At 34.8% G+C, this 27,041-nt stretch overlaps 3 protein-coding genes and 2 long non-coding RNA genes across 7 annotated transcripts; 3 read left to right on the top strand and 2 right to left on the bottom strand.

Annotated features, from left to right (window-relative positions):
- The first annotated feature begins 4 nt into the window (after positions 1-4).
- On the top strand, positions 5-6,723 carry LOC120119792 (signal peptide peptidase-like 4). 3 transcript variants are annotated; one of them, XM_039139601.1, is made up of 14 exons: positions 5-271; positions 1,118-1,276; positions 2,076-2,187; positions 2,748-2,864; positions 3,042-3,193; positions 3,322-3,504; positions 4,497-4,531; positions 4,725-4,881; positions 5,110-5,163; positions 5,357-5,449; positions 5,545-5,687; positions 5,865-5,935; positions 6,146-6,229; positions 6,355-6,723. In XM_039139601.1, the coding sequence occupies exons 1-14, from the start codon at positions 137-139 to the stop codon at positions 6,465-6,467; spliced, it is 1,608 nt and encodes a 535-aa protein (XP_038995532.1). In that variant the 5' UTR covers positions 5-136; the 3' UTR covers positions 6,468-6,723. The 3 variants fall into 3 exon arrangements, with proteins under 3 accessions (XP_038995532.1, XP_038995531.1, XP_038995534.1); XM_039139600.1 differs by having other exon boundaries at positions 4,719-4,881; XM_039139603.1 differs by lacking the exon at positions 5-271 and having other exon boundaries at positions 1,141-1,276; positions 2,083-2,187; positions 4,719-4,881.
- A 385-nt stretch (positions 6,724-7,108) lies between these two features.
- Positions 7,109-10,934, bottom strand: LOC120119789 (U-box domain-containing protein 33-like). Its single transcript, XM_039139595.1, has 9 exons — positions 10,579-10,934; positions 10,373-10,503; positions 10,067-10,188; positions 9,873-9,974; positions 9,537-9,696; positions 9,150-9,287; positions 8,394-9,044; positions 7,492-8,229; positions 7,109-7,381 (listed from the first exon to the last, which is right to left on the bottom strand). The coding sequence occupies exons 1-9, from the start codon at positions 10,724-10,726 to the stop codon at positions 7,202-7,204; spliced, it is 2,370 nt and encodes a 789-aa protein (XP_038995526.1). The 5' UTR covers positions 10,727-10,934; the 3' UTR covers positions 7,109-7,201.
- A 1,282-nt stretch (positions 10,935-12,216) lies between these two features.
- On the bottom strand, positions 12,217-17,537 carry LOC120119785 (U-box domain-containing protein 33-like). The gene is made up of 9 exons (XM_039139593.1): positions 17,105-17,537; positions 16,706-16,827; positions 16,154-16,290; positions 15,918-16,025; positions 15,289-15,733; positions 15,011-15,145; positions 14,281-14,808; positions 13,036-13,782; positions 12,217-12,748 (listed from the first exon to the last, which is right to left on the bottom strand). The coding sequence occupies exons 1-9, from the start codon at positions 17,373-17,375 to the stop codon at positions 12,566-12,568; spliced, it is 2,676 nt and encodes an 891-aa protein (XP_038995524.1). The 5' UTR covers positions 17,376-17,537; the 3' UTR covers positions 12,217-12,565.
- Positions 16,299-16,673, top strand: LOC120119788. Its single transcript, XR_005515862.1, has 2 exons — positions 16,299-16,550; positions 16,641-16,673. It is a non-coding gene; the product is annotated as an uncharacterized LOC120119788 (long non-coding RNA).
- A 5,002-nt stretch (positions 17,538-22,539) lies between the features above and the next one.
- Positions 22,540-24,051, top strand: LOC120119787. The gene is made up of 2 exons (XR_005515861.1): positions 22,540-22,623; positions 23,948-24,051. It is a non-coding gene; the product is annotated as an uncharacterized LOC120119787 (long non-coding RNA).
- Positions 24,052-27,041: the final 2,990 nt, after the last annotated feature.

Below are 27,041 nucleotides of genomic sequence, written 5' to 3'. Positions count from 1 at the left end.
ACACAACGACAACAAAACAACCAAAGAAAAGTTATATTATTTCCCCTGCTCCATCTTCTTCACTTCGTTTATATATCTGAAAGAAAAAGGAAGAAACTAAAGAATCGTTCTAGTTTTATGGTATCACTTTCTAATTATGGAAATAAATAGGGGTCTGTTCATAGTAGTTTTAGTTGTAGTTTTGACTGCTAAGTTGGGGTCGGCTGGGGACATAGTTCACCAAGACAACGTTGCTCCAAAGAGACCTGGTTGTGCTAACAATTTCGTTCTGGTAATCCTACAAAAAGCACTTAATTTTACTTTTTTCCCTTTTTTTTTGTTTCCTGTAGTTTTCTCATTGACGTCTGTTTGGTTGCTGGGAAAATGGAGGAACGATAAAAGAATATTCCTTTTCTTTTGGTTTTCTACTTGATATCGACTTTAGATGTTTTGTTAAATTTGATGAGTAGTTTAATTGTTTCTTTTTTTGGGATTTGTTTATTCTAAATTATGGCTTTGTCCTTTTGTTCATCCTGTTTGATAGCCGGGAAAATTTTATTTTCTAGACTTGTTTTTTTGATTCAAATTTATTGTTCGTTCATTTCTTTTTGCTTTGGATCAAAGGAAAATGAAGTGTTTAATCTGCTATGAGCTAAATCTTTTTGAAATAAATAGTTTCTTTGACTTAGCTAAGTAGGTTTTTTGAGTTTAGCTGTGTAAGACTATTTTCCCATACTATTGGTATGGTCAACCACTTTTAGATATTTTCTAGCAGCTAAACGACACCCGAATTTCTCTCAAAATTTAAATTAGATCAAAAGGATATTTTACTTGGAAAATATCTTTCTATTGCAATGTCTTTAATCTCCTAATATTTGCTAATTGTACTCAGCAGCTCAGCTTGCAAAAAGTTAAGTAAATAGTGGAAAATTCTGTCGCATATATATTTTTTCCTCCTCAATTTTGGACTTGATAATAGATTCCATGACCTCTTTGCTGGTGCTTGACAATTGAGTTAGTATGGTGCTTGCTTATTCATAATACTTTTTTTTCTTGGTATAATCATGTTCCTTTGGTATATCATTTTGTAAATTGTTGAATATTGCTTTTGGATTATTTATCATCCAATTTGTTATAGGTAAAAGTCCCAACCTGGATTGAGGGTTTAGAAGACAATGAGTATGTTGGTGTTGGTGCTCGTTTTGGCCCTACTTTGGAGTCGAAGGAAAAGCATGCAAACCATACCAGGCTTGCACTTGCAGATCCTCCAGATTGTTGCAGCAAACCTAGGAATAAGGTGTTCAAATTCTGATCTTTTTACAATATATTAATCCAATTTGACTACTAGATAAGTAGATATATTCACATATACGTGTGTTTTCATCTAATCAGTTGCCCTTACTCTTGTTTCCTTTACTCTTAGGGGCCGTTTGGTTCACGGCATACAACATTACCGGGGGAATGGAATCCTCATTCCTCAGTTTGGTTGGCCGGTAATCTTATTCCCGGTAATCTTTTATTACCAACAGTGGATTTTTTTAGGTATATTACCGGAAATGTGATTACCCCTTGCCTTAGGTATTGTTGGATTACCGGTGTTTTGGACTAAAATGCCCTTAAAAAAATTTTTCCTTTAAAAATTATCCTTCTTCTATCGTTGAATAATAAAAATTCTACATAGGTTAAATTACAAATTTATCCTTAAACTATTTTAGATTTTAAAAAAAAATCTATAATTATAATTTTATATAAAGTTCAGGGGTTAAAATAAAATTTTACCCTTTCATTAAACCTATTTAAATTTTTAATTTTGTAAAAAAATTATATAAATTAATTATAGTAATATTGTAGTAGAATTCAACTTGTTAAAAAAACAAATATATAATAAGGACAATTTGGTAAAATATACATTACAATAATCTTTTATTCCTTTAACTAAATACGGTAATCTTAAATTTCTACTAAACCAACCAAACACAAAATACAACATTCCCAGTAATCCTATTCCCTGGTAATCTTTTATTCCTACTAGTAATCTTACATTCCGTGAACTAAACGCACCCTTAGTTAATCTTGAATATTTTTGTACGTGGTAGCTTACAGGGGAGGTCATTCTGGTTCGCCGAGGTAACTGTAGTTTCACAGTGAAGACAAATGTTGCTGAAGAAGCTGGTGCTTCTGCCATCCTCATAATAAACAACCAAACTGGTATGTCATTTCATTTTACCATTTCTTCTGGCAACTACTAAGAGCTTGTCCATCTTGATGGCCTGTTGTGATAAAAGCTAGCTCCATACCCTATACACTTTCATTTGCTATTTGCCGATATTAGAGGCTATCTCTTGACTGATAGGTCTCACTTCATTTTATAGCTAGCTTTTTTGTGTCTGAACCAAAAGAAAAAGAAGATTTTCTGTGCTATATGTTACTTCACGTTGGAAAGAGAATAAATTTTCTGGTTTACATAGGCTTAGGACCTCTACATTTTTCAACTATACCCATACCACAACTGTGATTAAATTACATAATCTTACCCTTTATGGTATGTGTTTGACTAATGTCGCTTTTCATTCATCCAAATTCTGGATAGCTGTTTGGTCCTTGGAGCTTATTTTAGCTTCAATTGTGGTAGCACTAGATTCTTAATCAAATGTTACATTAAATATGATAGAATTTATTGTAATGGCTAATTATAGTTTTGGCAGCTGTCACCAGTCCAAAACTTGTTTTTGCTTTCTAAAGATTGAATCGGTTAATCTTTTCTACAGAACTCTTCAAGATGGTGTGTGAATCTGATGCTGATGTAAATATAACAATACCGGCTGTCATGCTCCCTCAGGATGCCGGTTCACGTTTGGAAAAATATATAAGCAACAACACCATGGGTATGGCTTTCTCTCTTCTGCATTTCCTTTATATTAATGTCACGGTTGATCCCGCATCTTTATTGTTACGGCAAAATGCTCTCTTCTGACCTTTTACCTTGCTTGGGATGGGAATGCCTAATATGGCATTTTGTCATCATGTATTTTAAATTATCTTCAATTTTCATATTTATGTAGTTTCTGTTGCTCTTTACTCTCCAAAGCGCCCAGCCATTGATATTGCCGAAGTGTTTTTGTGGCTAATGGCTGTTGGTACCATTTTGTGTGCCTCTTATTGGTCTGCATGGACTGCTAGAGAAGTTGCTATTGAGCAAGACAAGCTACTCAAGGTCACTTTTATGCCCTAATTTTATGTGTTCTTTGTTAAAATTCTGTTATATCATATATAAGCTAAAGATTTTTCAGTAGAATCGAATCGTGCATCACAATGTTATGTTGATTGATGTTGGTTGCTCAGGATGCATCAGAAGAATTTCTACAAGTAGGAGGTTCGGGTTCCAGTGGTTTTGTCGACATAAATACAACATCAGCAATTCTCTTTGTAGTAATTGCTTCATGTTTCTTGGTCATGCTTTACAAGCTTATGTCATTCTGGTTTGTTGAAGTTCTGGTGGTTCTCTTTTGCATCGGTGGAGTAGAGGTGCGCCTGTTTCATATATCTGTATGCTTAATTCAGGGTGGCTTATTTCTTTCATATTTTTATTGGTAGTTCACAAGTTATTAGTGATCAATTTCACGTTATCTCCTACAGTTTCAATAATTTTGTTGGGAGTTTTGTGATTTTACTATTGCTGCTGGTCTTCTTTCCTTGCGTTTATATGATTTTCTTATTCCTGTTTTTGATGTGTGCTTCTTTGGTAAATATTAACCAAAACTCGATTTTTCATCATCTGCAATGTCACAAATCTAACTAATGGTTATGAATTATGAAGCCTTTTCATGAAAGCTGCAATGTTATTGCACACATACATCTTATGCACGCTGAGCACCATCTTCTATGTCTCAGCACTTCTCTGAAAAATCCATAGGTGCATGCACATCTTCAGGGAAAAAATTTTCAAGTTGAAGATCTTGAGTCTGTTTACTGGAAGCTGCAATCGGGGACTACTTGTTCCTTTTGTTCAAAGTCAACTTATTGAGAACCAGCTTTTGTCTCTGTTTCATAGTTTCTTTGGTGGATAGAGTGACGTCTATTCCTTTATGTTTCTATAGAGGCTAAGATTTTAGACTGCGTGTTAAATATCTTGGGCGTGTAAGATGCAAGGTCGCAATCCTTTCAGCTTTACAATAACTTATCTGAGACATGTCATGTCACCCACTTAAAATGTTTCATGTGCTGTGAAGACAACGATAATCATGTGATTTAACTTGTGGTAGAAATCATGCAACACGTTGCAACTTTGGCTGGAACCCATGACTGTGCGTGCAGTTTTTTTAGAACCTTAATCTGAAAACATCTGTTAAGTAAATATGCCTGGGTGTAAAAAACTTAATCAGAAGTCACTTGTTTTCCATGTTACATTTTCCCGACATTTTCTTGTGATAAGGCTTGATAGATATGGCACGGGGTTTGGGGTTAGGGGAGGTCCTTTTGAGATGCATGCTGATCCTTGGTATCCTTTATGCTTCCAGGGCTTACAAACGTGCTTGGTGGCATTTTTAGCATGGTATGCATATTCCTTCCCCATTGCCTTTCCATGTTTGTCTCAGGATTATATGGAACAAGTCTGCTACCAAATCTCTATTACAATGTTCTAAGAGCAGCACTGCTGCCCAGAATACATGTCTTTACTTTCTACATTTTAATGATCACGTTACAAATCATAGGACACTGACAGCTAAATATGCATGTAGTTTCAGGTGGTTTCTGCGCTTTGCGGAATCATTTATTAAAGTACCCTTCTTTGGAGCTGTTTCACATCTGACACTGGTTGTTTGCCCCTTCTGCATAGCATTTACTGTTCTTTGGGCAGTGTATCGCCGTATCTCATTTGCCTGGATAGGTCAAGATATTCTTGTAAGAAAACATTTTCTTTTTGTATCTTATCATCGTGTGTTGTTATTAGTACTTCTCTTAGATACTGATCAGGTGATTGAATTGTCTTGTATCTGATGTCTCCACTTGCTTGTAGTGACATCTCTCGTTATTGAACTTTAATATGGTCGGACTGGAGCCGTGTTTAATTAACACTCTTTTACGTGAACTGATGAAATTTAAACTACCTTTTTTTGTTATTTCATTCAGGGGATTGCACTAATAATCACTGTCCTTCAGATTGTTCGTGTACCAAATCTCAAGGTTAGTACCTTCATTTATTTGGCTTTTTCTGCCTACATAGAGAGACATACATGTTTTGCTATTATATGGTTTTTATATTCTTCCTATTTCTCTACACACAGGATACGTAGGCATGTAATTAGTATACATTGGAGAACAATTGAAATGTGTTGAAAGCTCCTTTTGATGATGCTCTTTACTTTTTTTTAATCAGGTTGGAACAGTTCTTCTGGGTTGTGCTTTCTTATATGACATCTTCTGGGTATTTGTTTCCAAATGGTGGTTTCATGAGAGTGTCATGATAGTTGTAAGTAATCATAACAATAATGGTTGATATTCTCTCTGTAGACCTGTTGGTCCTTTGAGGAAGGACAATAGTTTCATTATTTTTCTTCTATATAGGTAGCTCGTGGTGATAAGAGTGGCGAGGATGGCATACCGATGCTACTAAAAATTCCACGGATGTTCGATCCTTGGGGTGGCTACAGTGTTATTGGATTTGGAGACATAATTTTACCTGGCCTTGTTGTGGCATTTTCGCGAAGGTATGAACATTGGAGCCTCAACTACCAGCTTTTGACTAAAAATAGTTGCTTTTGTTTGTTTTCATAGTACTCATATCTTCATTCAAATGTTTGAGCAAGTAGGATTGTTCCGAACAAAGTGTTCGGTTTCTGATGTTTAGTCTGCTTATCAACCGACACTATTGATGGATTTTGCAGATATGATTGGCTAGCAAAGAAGAATCTTCGGTCGGGATACTTTGTATGGGCAATGACTGCCTATGGTGTAGGTATGAGGAATTCTATTTTGCTGAGCCATCATGTTGATATGTATGGGACTGTGATGGAACCAAGCCAAGCTTGAATTTATTCGCTTTTAATCCAACTTAGCCTCTAATGACTCTTAACAGAGAGATATTGCTTGAGCCCGACCTTCTGAACTTACTTACTACTATAATCCAATGAGCACGAAAATGATGTTCCTTAAATTCACTCAACAGGTCTTCTGGTCACGTATGTCGCCTTGAACCTGATGGATGGACATGGGCAACCTGCTTTGCTTTACATCGTTCCTTTCACGCTTGGTAAGTGTTTGTGAGATTAAGAACGGGTGTGGATGCTGTAACATATATCACCGGCCTCACAAACCCGGACAAAATGTCATCTTTTTCGTTGTTTCTCTTACCATGTATCTGTTGCTTGGCTGCAGGCACCTTTATTACATTGGGAAAGAAAAGAGGTGATCTTGAAACTCTGTGGACAAGAGAACCGGAAAGACCTTGCCCGCATATGCAACTTCATCCCTTGCAACAAAAAGAATAATGGTAATAAACAATGAAAAAAATAAGTACCTCAAACTGTATGCCAGTTTTGGCTACTAGTACGTAAATCAGCTGAAAGGGTTTTACCCTTTTAGGTTGTGGAGAAGCATGTAATATTTGCAGTATTGCAAACACCTGTAGAAATTGACCTGTAGCAGATACCTCTTAATCCACTTCAGCTAATTATTTAGAAATTTACAGTTGATTGTGTAACCCTGTGATTAGATGATCACAAAGTAATTGATGAGTTCGAGATTTACCATTAAACCTGCTTAAAGACCGTCGTTCTGAGTGATATTTTGCGTGAATGTTCCGAGTGATGTGTAGGCTGTATTTAGGGCTGGACACGGTATTCAAAACCGATTGATTTTGACCTGACCTTATTAGGTTGTTTTTTTAAATACTTCTCTCAGGTGTTATTTTTTTTCCAATTAGATTCACATTTTATCAAATAAAATTAACTTTTTTTATGTATAATTATACAATAATATCGTTTTAAGTTTTCGTTTCAATACGCTAACTCCAACATCAAATTGAAGTTAAAATTTAGCTTAGATTTCGGTTTTACAATTGCAGATATATTGCTTTGCTATCTAAATATTGGGTTTCTGAATATATATGCAAACAGAATATAAGACTCATATAGTATTACACCCTTTGCTATATATATAAACATGGAAGAGGCGGTTAAAAAGGACAACTTGGCCAAAGAAGTTCCAGGAACAAGAAACAGTATCAATGATTTTGCTGCCATTGCTGAATAGCAGAACGAAGAGGAAAGTTAGGGATAAGATCGAGATGTTGAAGCCTGAGGTTTGTCATAGGGGAAGTATCATGGTCAGCCAGCCAATCCTGCAATGCCGGTGCTTCGTACGTATAACCATCGGCTGCCATATGCGGATCAGTCATAACTTCCTGCAACCCAACATCATCATGTGAATTACAAAACTGTGATTCGTTGGATTCAAATCTAATCCACCTAAAAGATAGATTTTCAAAACAATGAAGGAAAATATGGAGCTAACCTGTAAAATGGGACAGATGAAATAAGATGGAGGCTCGAGATTATCTTCTTTGGAGTCTGCAACATGTGATATCAAGGCTCCAGAAGGTTTCATTGTTTCAAGTACCTTGAAAACATCAGAAGCAAGATCAGGTCTCCGGGTTCGGTTTATATCACAGCATCTTATAGCCAAGTGAGTCAACTGAGCAACTTGGTGTGGCCAGTTTCCAGCTGAAGAATCCAAGAAGGAACTCAGATTTCCACCATTTAATAGCTCATTTTGTGCAATCTCAGCTATACCCTGAGTCGACCTCCCACTAAGTAATTGTAATAATATAACGCCAAAAGGGTATAAGTCCAAACTGTGAGATACACTTCTTGTCCTACGAAAATCGGGATCAAGGTAAGGATTAGCATTGCTTGATTCTGTCATGTTGTTTGAGTTTTCCAAAAGAGAAAGTGCACGATGAATTCCGAAGTCGGTAAGTTTGCAGCCAAGGTTTTCATCAAGAAGAATATTCCCAGGTTTTAAGTTGCCATGCACTTGTTTACCAGAATGTAAAAACATTAGAGTAGAACAAAGCTGAGTAGCTATATGCAACCGAGATTGCCATGACAGTGGAGGAATGTCGTCCCTGCAGTTCAAATGATCTTCAAGACTTCCATTAGGAACATATTCATAGATTAAAGCCCTTCTCCCAGGGCAGGCTCCGATGATAGTTACTAGGTTTGGATGCCTCGATTTAATCATATCATCAACCTGAAATACAAGAGAGCATACTCTATTTCACTCTATTGCAGTTATCACATTTTTGGTTCTAAAATCTGTACTCTCAGCAGTTGAGTGTTAGCCTTCAAACTGAAAGAACAACATAGATAAATTTAAAATGCCAGAAGAATGTGACTTTAGGTTTGGTTCCTTACCTCCTGTTGGACTTCAAAGGGATCTTGAAAGCTACTTCGGCCAAGCAACTTTACAGCTACTTCAGTGTGACGAAGGACACATTTATAATATACATTCCCCTGAGCTCCTTCTGCTATCTTATACAATTGGTAAAAGCCCTCAGTTGCTTCCTCAATCTCCGACAGAGAGAACTCTTTAAAGTGTTGCTGCAAATGAGAGCTTGAGTTATCTTCGGATTGTTTTCTTAAAAGCTCTTTGTTTATCCTACAAGTATTTTCGAGCTTGACCTGCAACTCATCTTTTTCTTTCTGGACAATCTGTAACAGGTCCAGATTGAATTGGTTCATATGTGTGCTTGAGGTCTCTTCTGCTTGTTTTCTCAAAAGCTCATCAATCACTCTACGACTATTTTGGAGCTCAATTTGCAACTCGTCTTGTTCTTTCAGGGAAACCTGTAACTGCTCCATAGCTGACGCTAATTCATCTTCTAATTGTTTCATCCTGCGATTTGAGTTGGAAGCTCGGGTCTCCAATATAGACTTTTGCTCCCTGGCAACTGAATGCTCTTCTTCTCTCAGCCTCTTTATCTTTTCAATGCTCTCCTTCTGTTTTGTGAGTGCTGTCTCCTTTTCTCTCTTGCATTCATTGTACAGCCTTTCAAATGTTTTCGCCTGCAAAAAAGGGTCAGGAATACTCAGGATTAGTAACCATTACAGGGCTGAATTTGAAACTCCATAAAAGAGGGAAACCAAGGCCTGAATTGCAGAAGACGTTACTTGGCGCATAGCTAAGGTGGCATTCATTTCAGCTTTCACACACTTGTCGGACTCTTCAAATGCTTTTCGATTTGATGATTCAACTTCCTGCAGCGCTTGTTCAAGCTGATCAAATAGTTGATCATTACTACTTCCTTCCTGCCAAAAAGCCATGAACCATTAGAGACATCAGCAACTATCAGTTCAAATTTGAAAATGCGTCATTCACAAAGTTCCAGTTCAAAACTAAGCTATAGTGATTGGAAAATGGTAGTGACGATGATCAGCATATGACTATTGAAAACATTAATAGTATACATTCTCAACATGTAGCTTTTATGGCAGATGAATACCAACTGTACTATAGTATTCCAGTATATTGGGGCATTGGATTAATGAATCACAAACCTCTCCAGAGCCAAGCATTTCATACAGCTCAAGCTCGCATTCACTCTCGTCTCTTTCGTCAAACACAGTCGATTCTAAAATACCAGCAGCTTCACTAAAGCTTGTCAAATAACTAGAAGCAGATGAACTTAATGCATTTGATGATTGCCCGGTTTCAAACCTGCACTAAATACCTTGAAGTCAATATAATGGAAGCAGTTGGAATGTGTAATATCACTTGTCATAATTTACTAAAGACAGAGAAACTTACACCAATTAGCTCAAAATCCGCATATGAAAAGTTCCAAAAGATAAGACAATTTAAAATCAGGATTCCGGTGATCAACGAAAAATTACCTTGTATGTACAAGGTGCTCCTTGCAAATGAACCAAATTTGACAAGAAAGTGGTGCGTTTTCATTCAGGTATTGTGCTTTCTCAGACATCAGCCACATTCCCCTAGTCAAGCTCAGCAGATGAGAGAAGAAAATAAGTAAGATGGTGAATGTTTAAGGGAAATGAGAACAATTCAATAATAAAGGTATTTGTACTCTGAGAAGCGCTCATCGGCAGCAGCTCCCATCACTAGCTTCTTGATATTGTGCCTACGAATCAGTTCCAGAATCCCCTTTGCAACATCATCCATCTGAATATCTATACTTATAGCACTAACCTAAACAATATTGAAGAACTGCTTATGGGGATAAAGCCTAAAGGGCAATTTTTTTGAATCTTCCAATGTATTCAACAACACAAATTCAATGTTCAGAATTGATAATGGGAAACAATTTACATACCTAATACTTCAAAACCCTGAAATTATAAAAGTAAATAGGTTTTTACAGAAGAAATAGTACCCCTGCTTGACTACAGAACAGAAGGGATTCATCCATGATCCGATTCATCATGTCCTTTCCAACTTCCTCTAGACCCCTAATTTGTCGTTGATCAAACATGATTTCATCCAAAAACCCATCAACTCCGTACACTCCATAAGGGAAAAACAGATTAAATACAGCAAAAAAATCCAAGAAACGATTATAAATCAACAGTGAGTTCTTACTGGATGAGATCACTCTGGAAGGCTGATGAACAAGAAGAATGCAAACTTTTCGAGGGTTAAGATTGTGTAAAACCCATAACAAAGTGAGCTCACTTCCTTCAACTTCTCCTACTGCAACGTATATCGTATCATCACTAGCCGTAGCCATGGTTGTTTCTGTTTAGCTCACTGAATCCACCTGCTTTGAAATTTGCAGAAACGGGACTCGGTTAAAAGGCAAAAACAAAGCAACCCATTTCTTTGCTCCTTTCTACTACCCTAAAAAGAGATACTAATAAAAGCTTCGAGGCAAGTTCCTAGTCAATACGGGGTCAACGAGACTATTTCATGCGGGACGAAGGAAAGAGATTCCCCAAATAACTACTGGAAGTTGATGTAGGTGACTTGTCACCGCAAAATCATTTTATAATATACTTTAATGGTTTGTTTAATAGTATTAATATCGAAAGGGAACTGTTGAATTCCAAAATCGTTTTTGGCTGCTGCCTGCTAGCAAACAAGGTTTCTTCTTTATTTATGGGATATAGTAGGAAGCATATTATTATTCCTGCCTTCTTTTTACCTCCTTGCTTTCTGTCTAAATGCGTGTATTTTGCCCTTTTGATTGAAGTGAAATCACTTTCACAACTACAAATGGGATAAAACAATCTTAGTCGACTGACAAATTTCTCAATTTAGTCCATAAACTTTGTTTTGATCCATATTAGTTTATGAACTTAACATTTTTTCCATTTTAGTCCTTTTATAATATAACGTGATAATCTCTCGATGTGTCGTATTATAAGAACTAAAATTAAGTCAAAATTTTAAGTTCAACGATTAACGTGAACAAAAATATTTGGAAATTAAGTTAAAAATAGGATAAATTATAGGTGATAAAAATATATTAAAAGTGTATTATATATATAATTATATTAAAAATTTATTAACTACAATTTAAATTATATATACGATGCCTTCTTTTCTAGTTTTGGACTTCTTATCTCTTCATGGATAGTCTTTAGATAGTTGGATATTAGGGTTTGACTACAAGATCAATAGGCCGAGCACCTAACCTATTCCAAAAAAAAAAATAAGTTTTATCTTCTTACTCATTTTTTATTAATCTGGGATGAATAAAAAATAATATATATTTAAATATTTTAATTATTTGACATTTAACGCTTATATCTTTGTATACATGATGTTCAAACTCAAAACCTCAAAAAATAACAATAATGTCAATTACCGAAGTCGTTTGATTTGTACTATCTTCTTACTCAAACATGTGACGTTGCATCAATTAACGAGAGCCTGCATATTATATTCATTAATTCCATTATATAACACATTCCATATATGGAAGTATTACAAAATGTAGGCTATAGGGAAAGAATAAGTCAGAGAGTTGATCCGCAAGTAATTTGCCACGTGTAATGAACTAAATATTCTCACAAATTATAAAAGTTATATTAAATAGGTCGTGTAATGGAATGATTATAATTTTACGAATAGTTAAAGATTAATTTTGTATCGACCAAGCATATTACTGCGACAGGAATGTGCCAGCATGCAAAAGGATTAATAATATTCGAGACCAAGCATTCAGTCGCAGAAATGTAGCTGCAAACCATGTGAATACAAATCTAGATGCGAGAATAAAAGTATAATCTTCGTCTTCCATATATATCTAAAATATCCCTAACAGACTTATTTTTGTAAACATTCGCTGCGAATCCCATTAACATACATGCTTTCCTTTAACTGAGCTGTGGAAACCAACAGTTTCCTGTACTATTGCTGAAGAAACAAAACCCTGCACGTAATAGACCATGTCCAATCCCCAGCTTCATCTTCCATCATTTGGACATTTGCATCTTAACAAGCTGCCTAAAAAAGAGGAATATAGATATACAAATCGACAAATTCAGCTGTTTTTTTCTAGCTTTTGGCTACTTAAGAAACAATTATAAACAATATATTGAAGCAAAATGATAGTATTGTATTTTTAATGTTGTTGCAGCCACTCCTGAATGGCAGATCGAAGAGCAAGGTTAGGGACTAGACTGGAATGTGCCAACTTATCATTTGTCATGGGTGAAGTGTCGTGACCGCTATCAAGCCAGCCTCTCACCGCCTCTGCTTCGTAAGTGAAACCGTCGGCTGCTACATGAGGATCTTGCATTACTTCCTGAAATGTTGCAAAATGGAGGAATAAAATTTAATTGAAGAACCAAGTTAATTCTTTGCAGCTAGTCATCAGCTTGTAGGAAATACAAGGTTAACTGCAAAAATGATTGCTTTTGAAAGATTATAATGATATTTTATATTGGATGTCTTAAGTTGTCCCTATAAATCATTTTCTCTCTCTCTTTTACCTAGTTCCATGAAGGTAAAGGGGGGATAACTTGATCATTGTAGGTGTGCCACTTCAAGAAGTATATGAAAGATCGGGGCAGCAGGAAAAGATTAGCTTACCTGGAAAATGGGGCAGATAAAATAGGAAGGAGGTTGGCAATGCTCTTCAGAACCCAGCTGAAATGAGGATGAGCCTCCACATGAAGCCCTCATTGGTTCAAGCACCCTCCACACATCTGTTGAAAAGTCTGGTCGACATTTCCGGTTCATTTCACAGCACCTCAATGCTAGATTAGCCAATTGCTCCGCTTGAACAAAAGGCCAATCTCCAGCCAAAGGATCCAAGAGTTGCATCAAATTTCCATTATCTAATGCATCTTGCAGTTCCTTTATTATACCAAAGGCTGGTCTTCCAGTCAACAACCGGAGCAAAATGACTCCAAATGAGTAAACATCAGCTTTTGGGGTAAGTTCTCCTGTTGAAAGGAACTCCGGATCCATGTACGCAAAAGTTCCCTTGGGGTCAGTTCTACAACAGACAGTTGTGTTGTTGCTTAGCAGACGACAGATTCCAAAGTCACTCAGTTTAGTAACAAAATTGGCATCCAGTAGAATGTTTGCAGGTTTCAAATCTCCATGCACTATGCCATGGGGCTTACTAGAATGAAGGAAGATGAGCACAGAACATAACTCGGTAGCAATACGGATGCATGTTTGCCATGATAAAGGTGGGGAATTATCTCTGCAGCTAAGTCGGTCTTCAAGACTTCCATTGGGAAGATATTCATAAACAAGAGTCCAAGCTTCAGGACAGGCTCCAATGAGAGTGACCATATTTGGATGCCTCATCTTACTCAAAACATCAACCTAAGACACGACAAAACTTGTAATCAGATACAGTTTGACTTCTAAATTTGCATTCTTTGCCACTTGCAAGACAAAATATTCTTTCATTACCCAAATACAAAATGCTTGATACTAACAATTACAAAGCAATTTAGTGTAAGTTCTTTGTTCTTACAGTATTGTGCATATGGCAACCTCCTCTTATTAGAAATAATGTATATTACACACACACAGCATGGTACTACTGTTAACAAATAGTTAAACTAAATCTTATTTATTAGAATGCAGAATTGCTTGAGACAAAAAAAAACAGAGATATTGTAAGACACAAAATACAGTTCCAGGATGGCGGACAATTAACTTTGAGATATGTATAAATAAGGCATGCCACAAACATAACCAAATAACATGTTCAACTCCATGTAGCATGGAATCCTTCCGAACATTAAATAAATCAATACTTATTGCTAACCAAAAAATTAATGATAATTAAATAATTCAAAACTTAGCAGACTATACCTCTTGTTGAAATTCCGATGGGCCTTGCAAGCTATTAGAATGCAACAGCTTAATGGCCACAGTGGTATGACGCAGAATACCCTTATAAATACTTCCATATCCCCCTTCCCCAATCTTCAAGGAGAGATCAAAGTTAAGAGTTGCTTCCTCGATCTCTGCAAAAGAGAACTCAGTGAAAGACTGATGCATATGTGCACTTGAGGACTCAGCTCGACTTTTCCGCAACTCTTCAGCCTCTTTGAGTGCATTATCTCGCTCCATCTGCAACTCCTCTCTTTCTTTCTTGTAATTCTGCAAAAGTTCAACAGCTGAGAGTATCTTCTCTTCGAGCTCCTCAACCTCCTTTTCAGATTCAGCAATTTGTTTTTCCAGTGATGATTTCTGATCCAATGCAACTTGTAATTCTATCATGACCTCATCCCGCTGGTTCATCATCTTCTCAAGTTCCTCTTTTTCTTTTGCTAATGCTTCCTCAATTTCTTTCCTTTGCTTTACCTCATGCGCATACAAATTTTCTGATGCTTTGACCTGTAAATTAGTAGCCTCGATTGGTTCTTTTACAAATACATTTAAGAATATTTTATAACAAAAATATTATGGAGGATTTACTTTTTCCAGATAACAACATCAGGTATTAATTTCTGACCATCTCCCAATACAGGAAGAAAATTTATGGACCTATTAGTTTGGGTGTGTGTGTGATTCAACAGAATCAAATATGAAAACTCACCTTGCGTATAACCTCAAGAGCATCTTTCTCTGCTTTTGCACGCCTCATTGCCTCTTCAAAAGCTTCTCTTCTTGAGTTAGTTGCCTCAGCCATTACTTGTTGAAGTTGGTCATACAGAGTATCATCGGTTCCATCCTACAAGAATGAATCAATCTTTTGTTTTCAAATAGTCTAGATATGAAAGAACTGGCACTACACCAAGCCGGTCGGTCAGTTTAAAAAATTTAGAGAGTGAAGCTTAAACATTCTCAGATGATAAATAAAAGTTTTGCACATACCAGAACACTGGGAAGAGATGATAGATTAAAATTCCCTTCAGCCCGAGGAATTAAACTATATTGTAATCCATTTTCATTTGGGACCAAATCTGCGTCAGCCATTCCATTGTAAGAACATGGTGAAAAAACTGAACTCTGAGGACTTCTTCTGGATAAACTATCACATGCATCAGAACTCCCTTCTACATCAGATCTTCTTTGTGGAGTTGATCTCCCTTCAGTACCACGGGGAGAAGTAAAGTCCAGTAAACTTCTCACACGCCCATGAACATTTGCAGATCTAGCTCTAAGTAATGAATCCGGGGCAATAGTAGAGGGTTTTACTTGACTAGTTGATTGCAGTATCACAGATTGTGACCTGAAGTGATTTTGCCCAGATTCAAGGTTTGGACTTGCTGGCAACGATGCTGCAACCTTTCTATCAGTTACATCTGAACTTGTGTCCCTGTTTTGATATTTTATTTACATTAGTCACCAATGCAACCAGTAACAGAACCATTTCATTATGTTGATATGCAAATGTACTCTTTCTCCAAAAAGTCAACAACAGACCAACTGGTCGAGGCATTCTGAAGAGACAAAAAGCTTGCTTCGCTTTTAAAGTTAGACCTCATCAAAAGCAAGCATACCTTGTGTAGATAAGAAGCCCCTTGCAGAGAAACCATATTGTATGGCAGGTAGAAGGTGCATTTTCACGCAAAAAGATGGCTTTCTTGGACTTGAGGTCAACAGCTTTCCTGCAATGGAACAGGAATACAGAAAAAACATCATATGTATGCTACCTAGTGAACAAGACATGCTAGTTTCTTAGAAGATCCACAGTATATCTAGTTGATAACATGTTGAGTTGAGGATGGATGATTACTTATGTGGTTTATACTTCGAATAATGTTTGTCTGCTGCTCCTCCCATTACTAGCATCCGGATACCATTCTCAAATACCATTTCCAAAATGCCCTTCTCAATAGAATCCATTTCGATGTACAGCCTCTCTGCTTGCACCTACAGTAAAATGACAGAATAACATATTAGAGAAACTTTTGCAAATGAATTGGTTTGATACTAGTAAACAAAACTTGAGGACTCAAAGGCAATGAACTGAAAGAGGAAATGATCATAGATTTATAACTTCAGTTAAATTATTCCTGGTCTTGACACGAAACCACTGAAAATTGCATCATAGACTCATATTAAGTGTTAATTAGTTGAAAATTAAAAACTCTTCTAGCATGAATCAAAATTCAACAACCATACAAACTAAGGTGAAAGAAGAAACTGATACTATAAACTCATAACCACTGCAAATGGCTGCCATAAACTCTTAATTTGTTCAAAATTACAAACTCGTCTAGCATGAATCGAAATTCAACAATAAGTCAGCAACCGTATAAACTAAGGTGAAAGAAGGAACTGATACCCCACGTTGGAGACAAATCAAAAGGTACTCATTCAGGATGTCCTGCATTTGTTTTCTTTCAATGTCCCAGTATGCCTTGACTTCCTGTTCTTTGAGTTTACTAGCTGGAAATTTTGTACCCACTGCAAAACAAAAACAAATAAAACAATTTATCAATTAGGATAAACAAATCAAGCAAGAGAAAATAATTTCAGTAATTGTTTCGGAATTATTCATTTCAACCACCCATCAATCGAACAATCACATCAACTGAGTTTCCCCCCCCCCCCAAAAAAAATCTACAAAATCATGATTGTTGAACAAAATCAACATTGAGTTCGTAAGTGTTTGATCCCTTTCTTTTACTCTAGACCAAAATCTGAACTTCAATAGAGACAAGTCAACTGAAATCAAACTTACTTTCAGTAACTGGAATCATCTTAGCCGGTTGGTGAACATGAATTATGCAGATCTTTTTCCCTCCCGAATGTTGTAAAGCCCAGATTAAAAGGGATTTATATTTTCCCACATCTTTCCCAACTGCGACATAGATTTTCTCTTCAATTATATCCTCCACCGTCTCCTCCACGAGTTCTCTTCGACTCGACATGATCCCTGGAGCTCTAACGTCACAAACCCTCATCGAATTCAGTCCTTGAGTTATTACGGGCGCAACACTCACCAGGGCCATGCTCGAATCAATAAAATAATCACAAAAAAGACATATTACAAAATTCTCAACTAAACTCGCCAAAAATCTATAGGAAATATAGCTTCTCCACACAACTTTGACCGATGAGCTAAAAAAGAAGAGAATTTGGAAAGATGCAGAGAAGATGGTGTGGAAGGTAAGGGTTTTTGTTTAAAAGGAAGTCATTGTCTGTATTTGTGATTGCGACGAAATAATAATAGGACAAGTAATGCAAAATTGAGTGAGGAAATGAATTTTTAGATAAATACTATGAAGACGGAAGATTGACGACTTCCATTTGTAAGAATTTTACGCGTTTTCTCCCTCTCTAAGGATCAGTTTCGAACTCTGTTCCTGATTTCTATGGGTGCGTCGAGTTTCATTTTATTTTTAAGGGTAAATTAAAAGGATGGTATTTTTTTAGTTTAGTTCATTTTTATCACTATATAATCAATTAATTCGTAGCATTTTAATTAAATAATTTGAAAATATTATCTCCTCAATTAGAGTCTCACGACTTCAGACAGTTAAATACCTTATTACTCGAACGTTTGTGTGTTCAATGCGTACTTCTTACTTAAAACACAACAAATTCGTCAAACCGTCTCCAGTGTAACTTTCATACATCTCAAATTAGTTGCATGTTGTAAAAACACCGTACAATAATTGCCCATATAGTATACTCCATGCTCAACCCAAGCCTTGCATCCAATTTTCTGTGTAGTCTTCTATTTTAATAATTGTCGGTCATTAAACTTCATATATATTATGATAATTGCCTGTATACTCCATTATAACACGAGTTGACCTTCAAACATATGTGTAACCTTCGCTTTCGATGATCATTGTGGGGTTTAAACTTCTTTTATCTCTGAATGAAATAGTTTTCATAGATCAAATTAAAATTTAATTGTTTTTAGTGTATTGTGTTAATTAAGTGGTATGATCAAAATATAATAATTTGATTATAAAAATGATTAAAAATAAATTTTTATAGTTGATAATAAAAAAATGGTAAATTACGTGTTTAGTGCTTAAATTATTAGTTTTAGTACTTAAATTTTTATTTTTTTTTCAAAGCCATATCTCAACTTTAGTTTTTATTTCATTTTAATAGCTCTTAAAAATTTTAGTTTTTGTTTTATTTTACTATCCCGTTAAAATTTAATAATAAGTTTTGAAAAAAATAAAAGTTTAGGTACTAAAGCGGACAAAAATTGATAGTTTATGTACTAAACGCATTAAGTTTTTAACTGTACGTACTAAAATGAAATAAAAACTAAATTTTAGGTATAATTTTGAAAAAAATAAAAATTTAGATATTAAATCGAACCAAAATTGATAATTTAAATATTAAATAGAATGAAAAACTGATAATTTATATATTAAACGTGTTAAATTTTTAACAAAGTTTATTAAAATAAAATGAAAATCAATACGTTAAGTATGATGATGTAAAAACAAAACTGAAACAAGATTAACCATTATTATAGTTACCCTATTTTACATTTAATTTTCAGTCTTCAAGAAGACGCTTCGACAGAATTTACCGTTGGGTCCCACTTATATTGCCTGCAAAGTGTGGGTTTGGGTTTCTAATCCGATATAGACACACTCAGACTTGCAATGCGGCACTTGCCTATTTTCTTTAATTTTTTATTTGCAATATTAATCCTTCAAATATTTATTTTTTATTAGTTTTAGAATAAGTACAAAGTATATATATATATATATATATATTTATATTTTTTTTTCAGAATTGTTCGGATGGAATTAAAAATATCAAGGCTTCATTTCAACATAAATTTACGATTACAATATGTTTTAGGCTAACATATCAATTAAGAATTAGGCCCGTTTTCTAATTGATCTTTGTACCTCCGGCCATGGGATCAATAAGTAAAATACCCTTTCATCCTTAATTTCTGGGCTAGTCAACGTGGACCCAATAATTTAGTTTTTGCTTCTTTTTAAGGTTTATATAACAAATAAGTACATAAAGTATATTATATTTTTATTTAACCATTTAAAATATTTTTTAGTTAAAATAATTATTTAATTTTTTTTTATCAAAATAGGTATCTAAAGTATTTTTTCAACCTAAAATATTCAACATTTTTTTATTAAAGTGCCTAAAATATTTTTTAATTAATGTCACATGTCAACTTTTTTAGAACTTAAATGAAAATTTTTGAATACTTAGATGTTTATTTTGACAAACGATTATTTAAGTACCTATTTTGACCAAAAAGATAATTTTTTATTGATAAATATGAGGTGAATACAAGGTAATATCTATTCAAATATAACTCTCAACCATTTGCCAATGAAAACTCATATCTCTTATATACAAAAAAGAAGAAGATAATTTTAGATGCTTATTTTGCTAAAAACTACTTTAAATACTTATATAAAAAAGATGATATACTTTAAGTACTTATTTATGATATAACATTTTTTAATTATAGGGTTAATGGAACCAGAAATTCCCAACTTGAGTTGTCGTTTTATAAAGGCTTAATTAGAAAATAAGTGTTCAAACTATGTCGTTTTTCTCAAATAGGTGTCTAATTTTTTTCGATTCATCTAGGTGTCTAATGTTATAAACGCTACCACTTTAGGTGTCAGAATCGTAACTGCTGTTAAAAAATTCCATTAAGTGACATGTGTCACATTTTGGTAATTTTGAAATTTTAAAAAATTAAAATTAAAATATTTTTTTATTCATAAAAAACCCCAAAAAAACATAAATATTAAAAAAAACCCCAAAACTTTGAAAACCTTAATTTTAGTCTTATACCCACACCTACCGTCGCTTTGGTCGCAGTTGTCATCGATCGAGCTTGTAACGCCCCAAATCCCGAGTTAGTAGTTTTAGGTAAACCTAAGTGGAGTCTAGAGTAAGTCAAGAGGCCAATTAAAAGCTTAGGTTAGTTTGTGCTTCTCATAAATTGGGCTTGAGCCCATTTAGACTTAAAAATATTATTATTATTTTGTTAGGACCAAAGTGATAATTTTCCCATAAAGTTCTCTAAAGGTTGATTCCATTTATTGAAGCTTATGTCATGTAAGGAGAAAATTGTCTCATTGTCGTCTTCTTTCTCCTTTTTCAAAATCTTTCATTCTCCTTCTTTAAGTTTAACAAAGGTGAGAACTTGTTGACCCTCAATCGCATTTCAAAATTTCTAAGGTAAAAAATAAAATCCCTACACCCCAAGCTTTTATTCAAGCCTTTTATTTTAAGATTTGACCATAGAAACCCTTAGGTGGAGAATTAAAGTGAGTTTTAGAGTTTCTTAGTGCTCTCAATTCATTTTAGAGGTTTGGAATCATGTTTGTAATCTTCTTAAGCCTCTAGATGAGTTAGTAACTCATTCTTTTCTTTGTTATAATTAATGAAAGAGATTGGAGAATTCCAAAACCAAGGGTAAAAAGAAGTTGGTTTTTGGTTGAGTTTAGAGACATTTCAACAACTAAACACTAATTTAATATATTTCTATTCTTCTTATACCATTTGTGGACCACTAAGTGCACTTGTTTAGCTTGCATTAGTTTATGAAGCATATGAGTTTATTCATGGTGGATTCTAGTTTAAGATGTTTTAAAGTATGCAAAATGACTCCACATGACATCGATCAACTTACATAAGACTTAAACATCATTTGATGGCCTTAAGAGGACGAATAGGTAGTGTTAGGTTATATTTTCGTGTCCAAAACATGGTATTTATGGACTTGAATATCGATATTGAATGAACAGTATCGATACTGCCCTTCGTGTAGTTAAAATTTGTAAGGTATCTTGGCCGAGAGTATCGATACTGCTGATAGGGTATCAATACTCAAGGGGTAGTATCGATATCATTATTAGATTTTGAATTCTAGTAGCCAATTTCTGTATTGATACTCAATGGAGTATCGGTACTGTACTCCTCATAGGGTATCAATATTCAAGGTGTAGTTAAAATTTGGATTCTATGTAATAGGTTGGATTGGTGGATGTTTTCTATGTAGAAATTATAGACCCCACCATAGGTAGGCCAGAGGGGTGTGTGTCGCTGAGATGTAACAAAACCCTCTGACCACACCATGATGCCTATCTTTGTACGTATGTTTAGCTTAGCATCGTCGTATGCTAATATCTATGTTTGCTAGCATGAATCACGTAGTGGACTAATGTAGTATAGTTTGCTTATTACTGAGCTTAGAGTTCAGAATTTGTTTCCTTGCGTATGTTCTTAGGAGGAGCGTTCGAGCAATTTATCGCATAACCCGTATTCCAGATAGATACAAGCATTAGATTACTGAGCTTATTGTATTCGAGTCGTAACTGCATTTTGAAATACTCTTTTAAAATAGTTTGGATATATTTTAGGGCTCCCGTATTTGTAAACTCAAACACTACGCTTTTACTTTGTGTTTATGATGGATGACTTTTAATCGATTTTTTAATTATTTTAAAAAGAAAATTTTGGGTTAACCACTATAGTGGTCTCATGTAACGATTTAGCCCGTCAATCTCTGGGTTGTATCAGATTATGACATTAAAGAGCCTACCCCCAAACATGCCTCCACCTAGCGATCATTTACCCCCGAACAACCAGTTTTAAAACGACACCCAAGGGATGAAATCAAAGGTAAAATCGACGAAACAACGAACTCGATTAAGCTCCAGTCAACTTCAGTTATGGTGGCTCTTTGTCGGGAAAATGATCGTCGAGTGGACGCGCGATCGGGTAGAGGTTCAGTTGATGGTAATGACGACAAGATTGATGGTCAGTGTGGGTTTAGGGTTTTTCAAAGTTTGATGTTTTTTTAAAGATTTTCAAAAAAATTGGATTTTTAAAAAATATAATTTTAATTTTTTATTTTTTATAAAATTTTCAAAATTATCTGAACACGACACATGTCCTTTAACGGTAAAATTTAACGGTATTATAATAAAAATACTTAAAATTATAACGTTTGTCACGTTAAACACCTAGATAAATAAAAAAAAATTAGACACCTATTAAAAAATATATAATTTGGACACTATTTTCTAATTAAACATTTTATAAATAGGCAAAAAAACTCGAAACCTAATCACTTCCTCCTTGTGCGGCCGGAAAGGTTAGACTCAGCCGCCCTTCTAAGTTCCATGTCTAATTGAAACTTGACATCTTTCCAGGGTTTCGCAAGCTAATTTCCGTTCTATTTTTTCAGCTTCGAGGTTCTCCAGTTGATTTTGTGTCGGAGCTGTTTTGTAGGTGAGAAAATAAGCTGAAAATGCTACTTTCTCTGCTTTTGTTGTATTCAATTTGTCTCTTCTTTATTTGGAAATATCACCTCTGATCTTGTTTGATGTTTAAATTCAAAATTCCCGTAAGTAACGTAGAGCTGGGGCTTTGATCCTTTCTTAGTTTCGAGTAAACGAATAAGAAGTGGTTGAAGGCTCTAGAATTTACAGATTTTAAGCTCTACTTTCCCGAGAAAATTCTCTTGATGCAGTAGACTGGTTCCAAAACTACAATCTGAAGTTCATTTCTTTTGTTTCTCAGAAACTTTAATCCATATTCAATGTTGTATTTGAAAAACTAGCTATTCCTTCCAGTATTAAGAAGTTAGGCTGGTGGTCAAGTCCATGAAAATGAGGAAAACTAATTGTGACATACTTTAATGGTAGTGCTGAATTCAATTTGATGAATTTTAGTCATCTGATTTTTTCTTTGTAGCATTAATCTTATATTCGAGTTTCTGCGGTGATCTGTTGATGTAATTTCTTAAATGTGATTCACTGGAACTGCAAAAAGATTTTATCATTTCTCTGAGTAGATAAGTTGGATGGTTCTATAGTTTGTTTAGTGTGTTCTAAAATTGTATTGGGTTTTAAAATTTTCATATTGGATGGATAATAATGCTCATGAAATTATTAAGTGTGCAATGTAATCCCAAATCCCCAATTATTTGCCATGTTGAATTGTCTTGAAAACCACTACATTGTTAGGTCCGGAGCAATACTAAAGCTGCTTTTTCTTTTGGTGTTAACCATTCTTTGTGTATAACTAAGGGGTTGTTTGTTTGTCTCTTAATAGAATCATTCAGGGTTGTTTCTTTGTGTTCAACATTCAGCGCATTTGTTTCGCACCTCTGAATGATTCAGTGCTAACTGATTCAACAAAACAGTGCTGAATGAATTAGCACAGAAGTACATTCTGAATGATTCAGCACAGAAGTACATTCTAAATGATTCAGAGCCATTATCAAACAACATATCACATTCAAAGTTAATTCATACAGAGTCTCTGAATCATTCAGCATTTGAATCATTCAGCGCTTAATCATTCTGAGGTAAACAAACAGCCCCTAAATCTGTAAACATTAATAATTTAAAGATAAACAAGTCTTCTCCCTGATCGATGGGTAAATTCGAAAGATATATAGGCACACATCTACTGCTCTTTACTTCACTATACATGTTCGTTTGGGATCTCCAATGCTAATTTATCGATAAGTTGTTTTATGGAATTCACTTGCCTTGGAATGATTTGTTATCTAACTTGTCATGCTCTTTGGCTTTGATGGTTCTTTTAGGTGATGACTCCAAGTCAACCTAATACTGGCCTTTTTGTGGGCTTAAACGGGGGACATGTTGTTACCAAGAAGGAATTGGCTCCCCGCCCTTCAAATCGAAAGGGTGTAAGGTCCTAGTATTAGAAGTTCTCATGAAGTTGCATTCTTGATTTTATACACTTTTCAAGTCTTCTTTTCTCAAAAGATGGAGGAAGGTCCTATGATTAAGGCTTGTTAAGTTACTTTAGGGGGTAGCTCCTTTTTCCTTTGGAACCTCATAATATAATGTTCATGTTTTTATTATTTTTGTAACCTACCTTATTATTGCCTAATTATATTCTCTGTATTGCTGATATGATAATGTGTTTCTTGTTGTACAAAACCAGCAAAAGAGTCCACTTTGTGAGGAGTCTAATTCGGGAGGTTGCCGGTTTTGCTCCTTACGAGAAGAGGATAACTGAACTTCTCAAGGTTGAGAAAGATAAGCGTGCTTTGAAGGTAGCCAAGAGAAAGCTAGGCAATCACAAGCGGGCAGTGGCGGATCCAACAATTTAATAATAGGAGTCTAAAATTTTAATTTTCTTTTCTTAAAAATAATGGGTATGCAAAAATTGTAATTTTTTCTCTTTTTCCTTAACACAGTAATTTAAATTTAACCACTTTTTTAAAATAATGGATGCACTTGGCCCCTATGGGGCTTAGTGCATCCGTCACTGCAAGCGGGCCAAGAAGAAGAGGGAGGAGATGTCGAGCGTCCTCCACAAGATGAGGTACATAGTCGATCGTTGACTGCCAAATAATTTTTTTTTCTTTTCGAAATCTTGATTGGGACCTAAATTTTTGTAACATGATGATGCATTTCTTGTGTACTTTTGCAGGTCGGCCGGAGGTGGATAGAAGAAGTGAGTTGCTTTAAGGCCGTGTTTCATAAACTGTACTGGGTTTTTAGATTTGTTATCATTTCTGTTCAGTTTTGTTTTAAGAATTTTGTCTGATTCGGATGGCATTGTTATTCCAAATTTCCAATCCCAGCTCGATTTAGACTGTTGGTAATATTTCTTCGTTTATGACCATTCATTCATCCTAAGTAAACAAGGAAATCTAATTCAGAACAAAAGGAGTAAAAAAAACTCTAATTTCGATTGAAAAGAGAAATCTAATTGCTAAATTATTTTGTAGTACTAGAAAAATACCTGCTCATTACGTTTCACAAAGTCGGATTAAATTTTAAAAGACCATTGTTGCATTTTGGACCAAACTCAAATACGATGAGATTTGAATGTAAGACAAGTTTTGAAGGACTACTTGTTGGTGTAGTTTAGTCGGGGTATTGATCATCTCTTTAAACATTTATACAGAAAATGTAGACAAAGAATGAGAAATTGTTTTGTAATTCGAATCAATGATTGCATTTTGTGTAGTCTTACTTAGAGAGAGACGCATTTTATCAGTACAAAAAACATTTTAACAACTTAATTCTTTCCTGTTATAAATATGTGTCCTATGCAATATATAACCTCACAAATCTCTCGACTAAATGATTTTTTTAATCGAATATCTAATTTCAATAATATAATATATTGATCTTCATGAAGCAATAGAAAAAAACAGTAAATAACATAAACTCCCTTTAGAAACAACATCAACTCAAAAAAAAATACAGAAAATAACTCCCCTAACTGTTTTTTCTCCTCCTATTAGATTGTATTATTTTCGATAAAAGGGATGGAACAAAGTGACTTCATCAAGGATGTGGTTCATTAAACATCAAGTATCCTCGCCACAAGACTTTGATCGAATATATTCAACATGATCGACCTTAATATCTTGAGAATCAAACAAGTCTTTGATCTTTAGAACTAACTTGAAACATAATCTTTTCTTACCCACACTTTCTTTTTAAGATCTTGAACTTCACTGATAACAACTTCATTTTGATTCATATGGTTGCATTTCCTCTAACCATATTTATGGTCTCTATACCTATTAGTGGAGGGCTCAATGACTATTGGTCGAACCACTAACCACTCCATGAACTATTTGTTCCCTAAACTATATATGTTTTATAGAGTACCTTAAAATCTAGGTTTGTTATTTCAAATTTCCTTATATAGTCGGAGATAATAATTCGTCCCCAACAATCGAAACACTACACTTTTTTATTGTACCAAACATAAGGCGTCATACATTTAAGTATGCAACCATTCAAAAAACAATCATTACGATGTTTCTTCAAAAATGATCTATTAAATGTCAATAGTACTTCAAATAATAAATATCGAGTCAAGCTACTTTATGACATTCCCCCAATTATGGAGGATAAATGTTGTACTTTCTCCTCCATTCCTCCATAAGATTGATTTTTGCACATCAAGATCTCCGGAGAACTCCTCTCCCGAGGATAAAGACACATCAAGGCCTTCATAATACTCTTCCTTCAATTCGAGAGAACATCTCAAGACGCAAGAGCTATGTGCACTCATGCAGTTACGACCCGTTGTTATGACCTTTGACAGATACCACATTATTTGTTAGGATAGACATCATGTGTTAATCTGCTAACATATGAATAATTATAATGAGTCATTAATGACGATACACTTGATATCAACATTTCTCGATTAAGATTAAGAGAAGGATCTAAAACCACTTTCTTCACTCATCCCTCTTCTACCTTCTTATAGAAGACAAAAGACCTAAACACCGATTAATTGACGTTGAACCACTCACCACAACTCACCCAAATAAAACCATCTTGTTCCTATCAACAAAAAAAAAAGCATATCTTACAACATGATATATCTAAAAAAACATAGCAAACCTAGAAGCGCACGCCTAATAAAACCCACAAACCAATCCGACATCAATCAAGCAAAAACCAAAAGCCCCAGACCAAAAAGTTTGAGGTCATCCTCAACACTAAACAAGTAGTGAAATAAAATAATGATAATAACAATAATAGCACAAGTTTTTTCGATTTGAATGTGCCGGCAGCATCCGTATAACTGATACAAAGGGTGCAATTCTTGGAAAAACAGGTAGAAATTGTCTTGAAAAGCTCCCATTTATATATAAACCCCACACTACTTGCTCAAAGTGACAACACTAACAGCAG

Source organism: Hibiscus syriacus, unplaced genomic scaffold (genome assembly GCF_006381635.1).
Source record: "Hibiscus syriacus cultivar Baekdansim isolate YM2019G1 unplaced genomic scaffold, ASM638163v2 tig00110332_pilon, whole genome shotgun sequence".
Taxonomy (NCBI): Eukaryota; Viridiplantae; Streptophyta; class Magnoliopsida; order Malvales; family Malvaceae; genus Hibiscus; species Hibiscus syriacus.
This window is presented reverse-complemented; position numbering and strand designations above follow the sequence as displayed.

Bases quoted from the DNA above. Each gene is read 5' to 3' on its own strand.
- LOC120119792 (XM_039139600.1), top strand. From the start codon at position 137: ATGGAAATAAATAGGGGTCTGTTCATAGTAGTTTTAGTTGTAGTTTTG. The intron at 272-1,117 runs GTAATCCTACAA...AATTTGTTATAG, and splicing joins GTGCTAACAATTTCGTTCTG to GTAAAAGTCCCAACCTGGAT. The intron at 1,277-2,075 runs GTGTTCAAATTC...TGTACGTGGTAG, and splicing joins GCAGCAAACCTAGGAATAAG to CTTACAGGGGAGGTCATTCT.
- LOC120119785 (XM_039139593.1), bottom strand. From the start codon at position 17,375: ATGGCCCTGGTGAGTGTTGCGCCCGTAATAACTCAAGGACTGAATTCG. The intron at 15,734-15,917 runs GTATGCTTGCTT...ATATCAAAACAG, and splicing joins GGGCTTCTTATCTACACAAG to GGACACAAGTTCAGATGTAA. The intron at 14,809-15,010 runs GTGAGTTTTCAT...ACTAATTTACAG, and splicing joins CTCTTGAGGTTATACGCAAG to GTCAAAGCATCAGAAAATTT.
- LOC120119789 (XM_039139595.1), bottom strand. From the start codon at position 10,726: ATGGCTACGGCTAGTGATGATACGATATACGTTGCAGTAGGAGAAGTT. The intron at 10,504-10,578 runs GTAAGAACTCAC...TCCCTTATGGAG, and splicing joins TTCCAGAGTGATCTCATCCA to TGTACGGAGTTGATGGGTTT. The intron at 9,975-10,066 runs GTACAAATACCT...GAGCTTGACTAG, and splicing joins GCCGATGAGCGCTTCTCAGA to GGGAATGTGGCTGATGTCTG.